Consider the following 13,044-nt stretch of genomic DNA (forward strand, 5'->3'; position numbering starts at 1 on the left):
ACCACATAAAGGGGCTTGAATTGGTGAACAGGGCAACCTTTTCTCTCTCTGGTCCAGGTGGCCAATATCTGCATAACAAAGGCTGGTGGTTCTGTCCAACTCCAAACTATTGGGCTCTCCTCCCTGAAAAGATTTGCTTCCTAATGATTTTGCAATAAGAGCTATCAACAGCATCCTCCGTCACTTCTCACCCTTTTCTTGTCATCCCCCCACCCCACCCCTTTACTTCCTTCTGTCTTCATAGCAGGTGCTTTATAGGGACACTTGTTAGCCAGTATGCATTTTCAATCCAAGAGCAGAAATACATTTTAAGACAGGGTATTATTATATGCAGCCACAATGAGAACACAAGTCACAACTATTTGGTGCATGATTTTATTTTACACAGCTCCTTAAGACAGCACTGTTCTACAGAAGGATTAGCTGCAGTACTTCTATACAAAATTAAGTGCACAAAAAGTTGACACAGACATTTTGTATGTGGGGATTTGGTGCACATGTTCTGTACTTAGTTAAGTGTGCAGCTGTCATTTTTCTGTACATGAATGAGCGACTGACATGTTTCTGGGCGTAGGATTATTATTCACATTACAGCAGAGCCTAGAACCTCTAACCAACGTCAGAGCCTCATTGTACTAGGTGCTGCACGTACCAAGAAACCGAGCCTGCTTGTACCGAGCCTACAGTCTGAACAGAAGCACGGTAGGATTGGGAACAGGCACAGTGGGGTAAAGTGATTTGCCTAAGGTCACCCAATGGGTTAGTGGCAGAGATAGGAACTGAATCCATCTCCTGGGTACAGCAATGTGTCCACTTGATCGCTTCCTCATGTGGGTCAAGCTGGACACCACTGCTTATTTTTTTGTTTCTTTTACATGATCAAGAGCTCATCGATAAAGCTCCTCTCAGGCATGGTCTGATGCCTGCCCCACCTGAGCTGTTCTCAGTTCCATACTCATATGACTTCACGCAGGGCTTTTGTCTACATATGACAAAACAGTGAAGGCTTTCCTTGCCACACTCTAATTCCTACCAGTGTCCCTTTTTAGCAGGCTTAAAAGTTTATTCGAGGCGTCTCAACAACAGGAGGTTGATAGCTACAGAGGGGAACAGTGTGGGTTAAAGCCTTTTAAAAAGTATTATCACAAAAGTATTATTTATGATTTTCAATCATAAATAAGAGAGATAAAACTTTCAGCTCAAGCCAGCTGATTCTAGGAAGCTGCTTTTCTCCAACTGGACTGCATTTGCAAAAGATGGGAACTTGAAGAGGACCTTTATCTTCTAACTGTGATTTGTGTTCCTTAAAGACAAAAATACAGATTGGGGCCGGCAAGGAGTGTCACAACCAGCTGAATTTGTAATTTTCACACAAAGGACAGAATATTTTGAGGTATCGTTGGTCTTCTGAAGGAGAGAAATAGGGGGTTGGAGGATTGAATCTAACAGTTAAGAGTAGAGGAATGGGATGGAAACTGTGTTTTGAGTTGTCCCTCTCAGCGAAAGGGGGTTATGTCTAATTGTTAAACCTGAGGCCTTGGGTTCAGGACTCCTGGAGTCTAATCCTGACTGCCACAAAATCACAAAGTGAATGTAAGCAAAGCACCTCTCTCTGCTTCAGCTCCTGCCCAAGCAAACGTAGAGATAATACTATCACTTTACCAGGCAGGCGAGCTCCAGAGCTGAATTCAAGTCTGCAAAGTGTTTTGAGATCCCTGGATGAATGGCATAAGCACAGTGTAAAGACAAAGCAGCAATGCAATACAGCACTAGGTAGCTGACACTCTTCAGCTCTGCACATCGCAGTTCACCAAAGGAAATCTCTTGCTATTTCTATTAGGAGGAATGAAAATTAATTCACTCAAGTTGTGCCACAGCTCAAGACAGGGATGTTAGAAGTTGAACCCTCCCTCCCCTTCCCCTGCTGAAAGACAGGAAGCCCCGGCTCACACCCTCTGTTTCCCAGTTCAATTTCTGGTGGCTTTGAGGAGGGCAAGTATTAGACCCTCTTCCATGTGTAGAGTGGCAGCCTGCTTTGCAGTTAGTGCCTAGCTCAACCTTCCCTTCAAACAGCCTTTTTACAGTGTTTTCTCTGGCATGTGTTGGGTTATGACTGGATATTCAAAAAACAGAGGTCACAGTGATGGAAATGAGCTCAAAGAAGCAGACCAGAAAAAACCAGGGGAGCCACTAGACTAAGGAGCACCAAGCTCAGCACTTTTGCATTGTGCCTTGGCTGATGGGCCCTTCTCCTCCAGCCTCTTGTTCACTCCACTCAGGCAAGTACGGTCAGGATAGGCTGCAAAACAAACTTATGGGCAAGAGAAGCAAAACCACCTGGCTTAGGAGTGAGGAGGAAGGGAGAGTGGGACAGTGAGGGTTAGCTCTATACCCAATGACCAAGAGGAGAAACTAGAAACAGAAAGGGCTTATCAGCTATCACCTTCCAATCCCATTCTTCTGCCCCTGTGGGATGGCCGTCCACAGCCCCCGCTTTGCCCAAATCTCTCTCCAACAACTCAACTGAAGGGCCTTCACCCTTTCCAATTAAGAGGCCACTTTTCTCCCTAAAAGATGTTACTGATATTGCATATTCTCATAACCAGCCCCCAATCTGCTTGATCTCACAGGATTACCCTTTAGTTTTGGGGCTCATGTGAACCATCTCACAAGACTTCTCTCCCTCATTAGTATTTATACTTTTTTGGCATGTGTAAGCATTAATCCCATCCCTCTCAGCATTTAACCAGCAAGACAGACTGATACACAGACATACACAATAAATACACACGAGATTAGATATACGTAGGGGAGACAGTGCCCAACAGTAGGGTGTGTGCCTTCAAGGATACGTGTGCTTGTCTTAAAGTGTCTCCCAGTTCAAAATTTCCTACAGTGAAAATAATGCTGCATACTCAATTCTAACGCAGTTGTTTGAGGAGTAGTGGGCTGCTGTGACATGCCACTACAACCAAACCCCGCATGACATGCCAATGCATTTCCCTTTCAGCTCAGTTTCCCTGTTATACAGAAAACAAATGTACTGGGAGATCCTGTAACAGGGACTCCCAGCTGTGATTATCTCTAGACTTTTTTCTTGCTAGGTCTCGCCTGATAGCCACATTAAACTGCAGAGAATCACAGGCAGAAATAGCCTCTTGGATGAATAGATCTGTTGCTGTCCACACTGTGACCCATGCCCTAATTAAAGGTGGCTTGTGAGCTGGAGGAAGAACAATTGGCTTTGCTGTTAGTCACGGCACTAGCTCACCTGCTGTGACGTTAATTCACAGCTGGGCAGCAGCAAGCCCCCTGAAGCCTGTAGTGTATTGGCAGCAGACTCTACCAGGTAATACATAGGCAGTACCATCGTATGCTATTTCTATAGCATACCTGATCTCTAACCACTCTGAAAATAGTGCCTCTCTCAATTTTAGAGCAATAATTTACTCGTGGTCATGTAGCTGATCAGAGCTAGAGACAGAACCCTGGAGTCCTAACACCCTTTGCTCTGTTCTTCCCCTTCACAACCAGCAAAATCTGTACAATATCCTCAACAATGCTCAAAGGAGTTTACGGATCTTATGCTCAGAAGCTCATTTACTGACCCGTGTGTCTCATATGGGTCAGTTCCTCTTCTGCACAAAGTGGCCTGTGTCTTCCAAGTGAGCAGCACCATAGATAACACGAATCAGAAGGAGAAATACGCTGGTGAAGGTCAGGGAAGGCCACTGCTTGCCTGTCTGTAACCCAGGAACACTTACAGGACACTGCAACCTCTTCCCTTGTCAGAGTGGGCAGTGAGAGATGGTCTTTGAGTGATGACTATGAAACCTCCCTTACCCCTAAGGCAAGCCAGGCACTTGTCATCACTTTTGAGCTCCCAGGGAGAGGTTTTTGGAGAGTCTGTGGTGTTGTTTGCTTATGGACACGGTTTGGGGCTATGTTCATTTCTCCAGTATCTCCATGTAGGATATTCCACTTCATTATCCAGGAGAGGGGAATATTTCTCTCTGAATCTCCTTTCTTCAGGCTAAGTGGGCAGATCAAAGCAAGAACTAAGCATGGAATGTGCTTGAAGACACAGAACAGCAGCTTAGGGAGGGAGTCTTTATAGCCAGGCTTCCTCCTCTCTCCTTTTATTCAGGCATCTCACCTCTTCTGGGAGATGGGATGGGGAATTCCTCCATCTCGGACAACTTTCCTTCATAGGAAGAACTGAAGTAGGGTTCCACCTCTGTCCAATGAAGAGCAAAATGGGGGATTTGGTCAGTAGTAACAAGAGTTTTATTTCTTCTCTTTACTCTCTGGTGGGAGTCAATGAGATCTCCGCAGCAATGTGTCTGGATGTCCATGCCAGATCCTCCAGCCATGGAAGCAAAGTTCATGTGTCGCCCATCATTCCAGGTTAGGGCTGTTCAGACATGCAGGGCGTGGACTTACAACTAGCAATAGTGGCTGCTTAGTAGACTGCCCACCCCAACAGAAATTCAGCACCTTCCAGCAGAGAGCTCCTTACTCTCCATCATACATGTGATAGAACAAACAGTGCATTGCACACCGACATCTCCACTCCGTTACGCTGGACCTAGTCACCTGGCCAGCAAGGAGACGCCTGAAAGGAGCTCCACTTAGGACTGGCTGGAGAAGTCAATTAAGAAAATCCCAGACCCGTGCAGCAGACATGGAATGACAATCAGCTGATGCTTGTGGGTTCTTCTCACTTTACTACTGGCAACACCGAGCTTAGCTAGTGAGGTGAAATGCCTCCTCTCTCAACAGGGCTAGAGACTGAGGGAGCTACGGCTGTGGTTTTGGGCTCATCACTGGAGTTGTCAAGGATCAAAACCTCCAGCAGGATATCTAAAAAGGAGAAAACCAGGTGCCTGAAACACACAAAGGAGAAAGAACAGAGCCATCAGTTGAGTCTGGCAAGTCTTCCAGCACACAAAAGCAAGCCCTGAAACATGTGAGGTGTGCTCCCAGCTACAAAGTGTTTATTAGGGGCTACAGCATCCATCTGGGGTATGTACACACGGCAAATCCCACTCACGGGAAGAGGAAGAGAAAATGTTTCAATCGTAACTAATGTGTTTTCTCTTCAAAGTGCTGAGCATTGGACACCGAGTAGTTTGGAAAAGCAGAATAAATCTCAGAGAAGGATTAGTGGAGGAAAAACAGCAAGGGGGCTTGATGTACAAAATATGTGCTTGTCTCACATTTCTACAGCGTATGATATGATTATTGCTCTCTGCTTGCATGGTGTGTGTGTTCATAGATGTCAAACACACTCATACATATATATACTTCCCTGGACAAAGGGACAACCCATGACTTGATCTGGTTTCCAATCAAGACACATGTGCATCAATTAAGTCAGAAGATTCATTGAGAAAACTCTGATCGCACTGATTAGTTTGCTGTTTTGAAGTTGCGTGAGAGATCCTACTAGGTTGAAGGATTCTTCCAGGTTTCCCATCTCTGAAGATTCATTTAAAACTTTCCAACTGCTGAGACATTAAAGGCACTCACCATGTAATGTACTGCCTCACTACAGAGGAAGAAGCTAAGAGAGGCCCATGACCAACATTACCTGTTCATGATGGGTTGATGCAGAGACTCAAGTATCAAGTTCCAGCTCAGTTGACATTTGCTTGTCCCCAGGATTTCCAGGATTATGTCTGTTAACATCAGAGACAGACACAGGTTTTAAAGGTCAATATGCAATCCAGGGCAAACTTACCTCACATATGGACTTCTATGCAGTGGCTGCAAAAAGGACTTTGGCAACAGATTAATCAATTAGCCAAAGACACGGATTTGTCCTCTGATTGCAGAAGTGCCAAAAAAATAAACATGCCATAAGCTCAGCCTTAATATCAAAATGACATCCAGTTCCAGAACGAAATGTGGGAGATGGCTTCCAGGCTGCTGTGAAAGCTGCTAGCTAGTAATAATAAACAACATATGCAGAAAATGCCCTTCCTCACAGAGACACAGAGGGCTCTTAGGCATTATGGTAATGCAAATAATAAATACTAACGATACAGTGTTGTATAAATTACTCACAGAGGGATTCCGCTGCAGCTGTTTTCAAGCATACAGAATCACAGTATGAGATGCTGGCAGATGGTAATGTGAGAGATGACCACCTGGCCAGGACACCAGGGCTTATGAGGTTGAGTGTGAAGGAAAAGTACCACCCCCCCGAAATTCTTAAAAGATAAACAGCAAAGACCTCTGTTTGCAGCCTCCTCTGAAGGATGGTCCTTTTGCAGCACAGAATCCTGAGACACCAATTCATTAATGAGTAGCTCAGGGGGAAATGCATCACCTAGTAAATCACCAATACAGAGGGCACAAAACCAGACAGCTCATATCAAGGAGATGCCAGACTGGAGGCTCTCACATCACTGCTGTTTCCTGAGGAGCTAGTGCGAATTATCTGAGATGACTTGAGTCACTCAGGGCTAAGACTAACTGAGAATACCTCTGGCACTAGCAGCAGTTTCATACATGGGCCACTCATAACATAATGCATATTTGCTGGGACATGAATTATAGCGTGGTGGATAATGGTGTCAAAACTGCAGAGAGAGGTGCTATTTTTCAAATGGTTTAATGACAAATGCACCTTTGCTGCGATGAGGGCAGGGAAGAGGAGAGGAGAGGGAAAGGGGTAGTCTCTGCCTGGGTCTGTTCCCAATGGTGGCCGTCAAGTCTTCAAAACTCTGGTTCATTTGGCTGTACCCTCAAGCAGCGTGTAACCCCCCACACTGTGTACAACACCCACAGTACAAAAGAGACTGGCTCCAGGCGTCTCCTTTGCACCTGTTCTTTGAGTTAATAAAAGGGAGGCTTTAACAAGAGATGCAACAGATTCCTAAAACTAACCCTGCCTTATTCAAAAGAGGTTGTGGCTATTAACCTGATGCTGTGGCTAGAAGCCCTTGGTTATTTGTGCTGTGGCAAACTCACCAGGCAGTATTCCCATCAGGCTCTGCAAGGCCTGTTCTGCTGCTGCCTTCTTCTGCTCCTGGGTCCTGGCTGGCTTAGGCACCACCGGTAAGATTCCTCCTGGCCATATGGACTCCTGCAGCACCCGGAGGTACTGGACCCAGTGCTGAGTGCAGGTCAGGTTGGCCACCTGCACTTCTAACCATCTATAGAGAGAGAGAGAGGCATCAAACAGGAGAAGAGCAGGCATTCCCCCATATACCTCCTACCAATCCAAGACTCCTAGACAGGGGAAACAGCTCAATAGGCTTCATAAGGTCCTGTGCTCTTTGCTTTGCTTTGCTTAGCATATCACAGCTGCTTCCTCAAGGGTTAATTAGCTCAGCCTCCTCACCCCTGCAATCCAGGTAGAATTTATTAATTCCATTTTACAGACAAGCAAACGTAGGCAGAGCCAGTCACTTTTTAGTGATTTCTGTCCGAGGGAGCACGGGCTGTGCTTTTCATGTCATCAAATTAGATAAGCATAATGCCTGTGCTTGGAAAGCTGCAAGCAGCCCAGGTCCTGGGTTGTGGCAGGCAGGGAGAGAGTGTGTTCAGGGATCAGTCTGCCTGTGCCCAAGGCCAGCTCTCACTTGGGGTGGAGTGGGAAGAAAAGCCAAGGCAGGTTCAAGGGAAGGTGCTCAGGGGTGAAACTAGCTTGGAGACCCTAGGGAATTATTCAAGGTCCTTCTGGAGATCAAAGCCATAAACACCTAGGGCAAAGAGGTGTGAATGATGTGGTTCTTTTTATCCATCTCACTGGCCTGTTCCCCACCCCCTGCATCTCTTACAGTTCTGCTCAACTCCATCACCAGAAAGTCATGAAATCATTGCATCTCGCATCCAACACTCTGCACTGCACATCCATTAAAAGCAAAGGATGAACCTGCCAATAACATGTCTTGCCGGCCCTCCTGCTGTGACAGGACTGCGCCCTTTATACGGTAACGACCTGCAAATCCTGAGGCTGTGCCCAGGGGAATGTCGCTCCACATAAGGGCTGAGAGGCATGTGCAGCTGCTGCAAAAGCAGCCATTGGCACCAGCCACGCTGGCCAGGAAATGTTACTAAATCAACTGCAGGTACCCAGCATCCAAGACATTAAACCACTCTCTCAAGTAACAGCAGTTACCACTGCTGTCAGTCAGACAGGGACTTCCAAGCTCTCATTGCCTCTCAAAATGTTTCTGTAGTGTGTGATACACTACAGCTCTGGGGGAATTGAAAGCTGAACCCTGATACTACTGAAGTCAATGGCAAGACCTGCTGATTTCAAGGGAACCAGGTCTCAGCTCCACCGCATTGAAGAGAAGGACGTAGTACGGCTTGATCTGGGAAATTTGCAGCCCCATCTCTACTCTGTCCCTGCCTCTACAAAGAACAGTCGAGTGTTATCCGGGGTGGGAGAAGAAACTGCAGTTTCTCCAGTCCTTCAAGAGTCCCTGCAGACAGCAGCATCCGAAGACCCAGCCCACTTGGCAGCTCACGCTCATGCTTGCAATTCCGTCACCACTACGCCCCAGCGGCTCGTAGTACATCCAAGAACACAGGCTCTGCCAAGGCAAACTTTATTTAACCTGCACTCTGCCAGACTGTCTGCATTCCTCTCAGGCTGGGCATTCAAGCCAAGGCCTGCTTAGCCTGCTTCCCCATGCAAATGTACTCAGCAAGAGTGGCACGAATAGAAACACTGCAAGGTAAGAGAGCAGCAAGAACTACAGGTGCTACTAGTGGCTGTCAAGAATAAGGCTATAACTCAACTGTTTCCCACTGTACTTCTTCCTTAATGTTCTAAATAGTTTATCTGCCTGCCTATAAATTCCTAGGTACTTTTCAGTATGTGCACATGCACAGAGGAAACCGAGAAGAAAATAAAAGATCAGTAGGGTGCTAGTGCTAAGAAGCAGGAAAGGTCTCTGGAACTTCTCTCAATACATCCACAGAGCAGCACAAAGATGCGACTGCAGTGCATGCTAGCTTACCTGTGTAGCTTAATAGCTAATCATGCTGAAGCCCCTGCTGACACATCTTCACTGCTATGAGTACCCGTGTTAATGAGATTAAGCTAATGTGGATATGCGAATGTCTGCCACAACCCACACCTTCATTTGCTGTGGGACTGTATGCTCAGACAGAGCCTGTTTTTAGGACTCCTTTGGGCAAATGGGGTGGCTGGATGGCTGTCACTGATTTGACGGAGTAAGGATAGACAAACCTCTAGTAAGTAATGCTTTGGTTTGTATTGCAATAAAATCAGGGCTTTCATATGAGTATGTTCTTGGGACCAAAAGCCAGGTTTCTATCGTCCTTACAAAGCAAGATAATATAAGCCCTGCCTAGACTAAATGATCCTGTTTGAAAACCTGTTGGCTTAAAGACAGGTCTGGCTGTAGCATCAGCCTCGCCTTACCGTCTTTAAACTTGTGCTAGCTGGTCATGCTAAACTAACCACAATCAACACATGCACTTCTTATGGTGTTAAACTTTGCCTATTCTAAGGACAAGGCCATGTTTACAACCTATTAACTAACACATACATCCTAGCCCAGCCATTCAGTGTATGGCTGGGCCACCCATCTAGCCACCCATCTCAGTGTATGACAGAAGTTCACAGACGTAGGGTTAAAACTCAGTACACGTTACAAGAATATACTTAGAGGTACTAAATTGAATGTTTAGTCAGACTTAATTTTCTCTACTATACTCATGGACTGGTATGTGCTTGTGGAAAGGCAAGCACAAATGAGCGTGGACTTATGCCCCAAATAGCTACTTTTTAAGTAAATGTAAGAGAAATGTGAATTTGGAGTTATAAGCATCAGCACCAGACTTCACTCTGAGAGGTGGGAGTACGTTTATGCTGAACAAAAAGCATGTTTTTAACTTGGGTCGGCTAATCCAAGTTAACTGACTAAGCGACCTCATTAACGTGAAGGCGAGGTAACTTGGGTTTGCAATCTGAATTCAACCTCAGGCTTATTCTGTGGCTTGAACTTACCCTGCAACCTCAAATTAAAAGTCAAGTTACCTTGTCTTCTCTGTTATTTTAACCTGAGTTAGCTACTTCAGTTTAGCCAACCTGAGTTAAGATCACAAGGGGTTTTTTTTTTTGAGCGCAGGCATACCTTTCATTCAGTCAGCAGACAGAAACATAATATGTGACTCCATCCAATTAAAGCAGCTTGAATTTCAAATACTGATTACTCTCACTGAACTGGCGGCACCCTGTAAGTATCCAAACAGCAAACTGGACATAACAGAGAGCACATTCATGAACGGTTTGAGAACAAAACAAGAAGGGAAAATCACTGGACTGTTCAGTGCAAATGACCTGGCTCATCCCTTTTTAGGACACAGTTCATTTATTGCTGTAACAACCCCATAATCAGGCAACAGTGCCTAAGTAACACTCATAAATCTCAGGCATACATTTATTTGTTTTGATCATGCAAATGGTTACAAGGCACAGCTCTTGTGACTGCATAAACACAGGCTTGAGGGGTTTTAATTCATTATAGTCTATCGCTGCTTTCCAACCTGGAGGCTGAATGCAGGGGCAGAGAAGAATGACCCAGATTCACTCCGCTCCCTCCATGCCAAGGTGCCCCTTCAGCCGCAGAGAAAGCAGCAGACCGATCTCCAGAAGGTACCCAAACTCTACCCTTATCCATGTTGCAGGAACAGCTCCTGTGTGCCTGCTGCCCCCATCTCTTTCCCATCTGAAAGACTGCACATGGCATTTGATGCTGAGTGGTTACCACCGCCTCAATGAACAGTCTTTGTGGGGAGCTGGGGAAAAGCAGGGAAGCCACAGGGAAAGGGGACACAAAGTGGAGGAGAGGAAGAAAATGAAAGTCAAATTGTATCAGTTTTGCTAAGAAGAGCCTTTTACTATCCCAGAATGAGCGGCTCTACTAAGGGTTGGGAAGAACTGCCCAGCTGGACCACACCAGGACCCATCTAGATCACTGCTCCATCTCAAAAGGGCCAGCACTGGGCGCTTCAGTGGAAGGCAAAGAAAACACCCAATACCTTACTCATGGGGGGGAAGCATCTTCCCAATTCAGAGGTGGTACAGTCACCCACCCTGGCGATCTTCAAAAAGCATCTTGGCGCCCATCTTGCTGGGGTCATCTGACCCCAGCGGTGTTTTCCTACCCAAACGCAGGGGGGCTGGACCCGATGATCTGTAAGGTCCCTTCCAGCCTCTAACAACTATGAAACTATGACATTCCCATTAGTAGCTGGACAACTGCTCTACCCACATGGGATCTCTGACCCAGTGTCTGCCGAAGTCAGCGAAGAACCTCTCATTCCCTGACAAGCACGCTGGTTTTTGCATACAATAATTCCACAGCAGAAACCTGAGAGGGTGGAAATTATATTTCTCAACACTAAAAAGCCAGGAGCCAAATTATGTTGGCTTTGGCAATTTTATTTGGTGCTTGAGGCAAGACAAATCGATTCATAGAAAATCCCAGGCGATTCAAACCCAAACTGCTATGGTAAAATGACATTCCCATCAAGCAGAGTACTGCACTAAATATACAACCAATGCTACAAGATGGTTAAGAGTTAATATTTCTTAGGAACAGATTTTACTGCACAAGGCTGCCAATGTGGCACCTGAATTCAGTTCACACGTAATTTTTTTGTGCGGCTAGAGGACTAATATTTTAGGACAGACCCCCAGAGCAGACCAGACCAGACAAACACACATAGAGGAAACAAGGTAGAAATATATCCACTTAGAAATACAAACAGAGCTGGTTTTATTTTGGATGACTGATAAGTTGCTATTTCCACTCTGGTATTTCATGCAGAAATAGCACCAAAAAGAAAGAAAAACAAGCCCATCACTGAACCATCTCCGCATGCTAGAGAGAAAAGCAGAAATAGATAGTAACTGCCCCCCAGGACTCAGACGTTAAAAAGCTTTGATGATGCCCGGTGCAGAAAGACAGACTGCAGAGGCAGTGGGTCCTGGCTTCTTGTCTGGAGGTGCATAACTTGTCCATGCCGTAAGGGTCCTCTGTTTGAAATAGCTGCCGATGGAGGAATGAACTGACTGCTAAAAAGAGCTGGTTTAATACCAGGGCTTAAGATGGAACTCCAAGGTCAGCTGAAGGGGCCCATCAAGATGAGAGGAGCATGAAAGCCCCGGAGATGAGGATCAGGTTGGATGGCACAAAAAGCAACAGGGGCTACTGGTGTGGGAAGGCAAGTGCCTTGCAATGAAAGCCCTGGACTAGGGGGAAGATTTGGATAGGTAATGGTGGACAGGTCCCAAGTTTGCTTGGTCCTTATGGACTGGATGGTCTGCTGAGACTAGTTTGGTGGATCACCTGTTGGATTCCTTGCAGGTGGAAAGGACCAAGCCAGATAAACGAGTCAAGCTTCCTTTCATGCTTGAAGGTAAGTAACTAAGGCCTTGCCCACACACAAAGCTGCACAAGTATAAGCGAATATAGTTAAGCCAGTGTAACCTCTGTTTGGATACTCTCATTTCAATTAACAAGTCACATATTTATAGGTTAGCTTAGGGATGGTATCATTCAGTATCTTCATTAATAACATGGACGATGGAGGAGAGTGCACTGATCACATCTGTGGATGATGTTAAGCCGAAGGAGTTTTGCGAGCACTTTGGAGGACAAGATTAGAAATCAAAATGATCTTGATAAAGCATAGAAATGGACTAAAACCTAATAAAGATAAGAGCAAAGCAGTGCGACTCAGGAAGGAAAATATCAACTGAACTAATACCAAACGAGGGACGACTGGCTTGGCAGCAGCTTTGTAGGAAAAGAGTGATGGATTACAGCAGACAACAAACTGAATACAAGTCGACAATGTGATGCTCCTGCGGAAAATACATCACTCTGGGAGGTATTCACAGGAGTGTCTTGTCAAAGACACAGGAGGTAATTATTTTGCTCTACTCGGCATTGATGAGGCCTCAGCTGAAGGACTGTATCCAGATTTGGACATCACACTAATAAAGATGTAAACAGATTGGAGGGAGTCCAGAGGAGAGTAGGGAAA

At 45.7% G+C, this 13,044-nt stretch overlaps 1 protein-coding gene across 2 annotated transcripts in view; it reads right to left on the reverse strand.

Moving 5' to 3' along the window:
* Nucleotides 1–368: 368 nt before the first annotated feature.
* Nucleotides 369–13,044, reverse strand: part of SNX19 (sorting nexin 19) — a 43,387-nt gene continuing 30,711 nt past the window's right edge. For both annotated transcript variants that reach the window (XM_006033255.3, XM_025215003.1), the window contains 3 exons: nucleotides 6,979–7,163; nucleotides 5,594–5,681; nucleotides 369–4,886 (listed from right to left, as the gene is read on the reverse strand). In XM_006033255.3, coding sequence (XP_006033317.1) covers nucleotides 4,751–4,886; nucleotides 5,594–5,681; nucleotides 6,979–7,163 — 409 coding nt within the window. In that variant the 3' untranslated portion in view covers nucleotides 369–4,750. The remainder of the gene's footprint in view (nucleotides 4,887–5,593; nucleotides 5,682–6,978; nucleotides 7,164–13,044) is intronic.

Source organism: Alligator sinensis, unplaced genomic scaffold (assembly GCF_000455745.1).
Source record: "Alligator sinensis unplaced genomic scaffold, ASM45574v1 scaffold1496_1, whole genome shotgun sequence".
NCBI lineage: Eukaryota > Metazoa > Chordata > Crocodylia > Alligatoridae > Alligator > Alligator sinensis.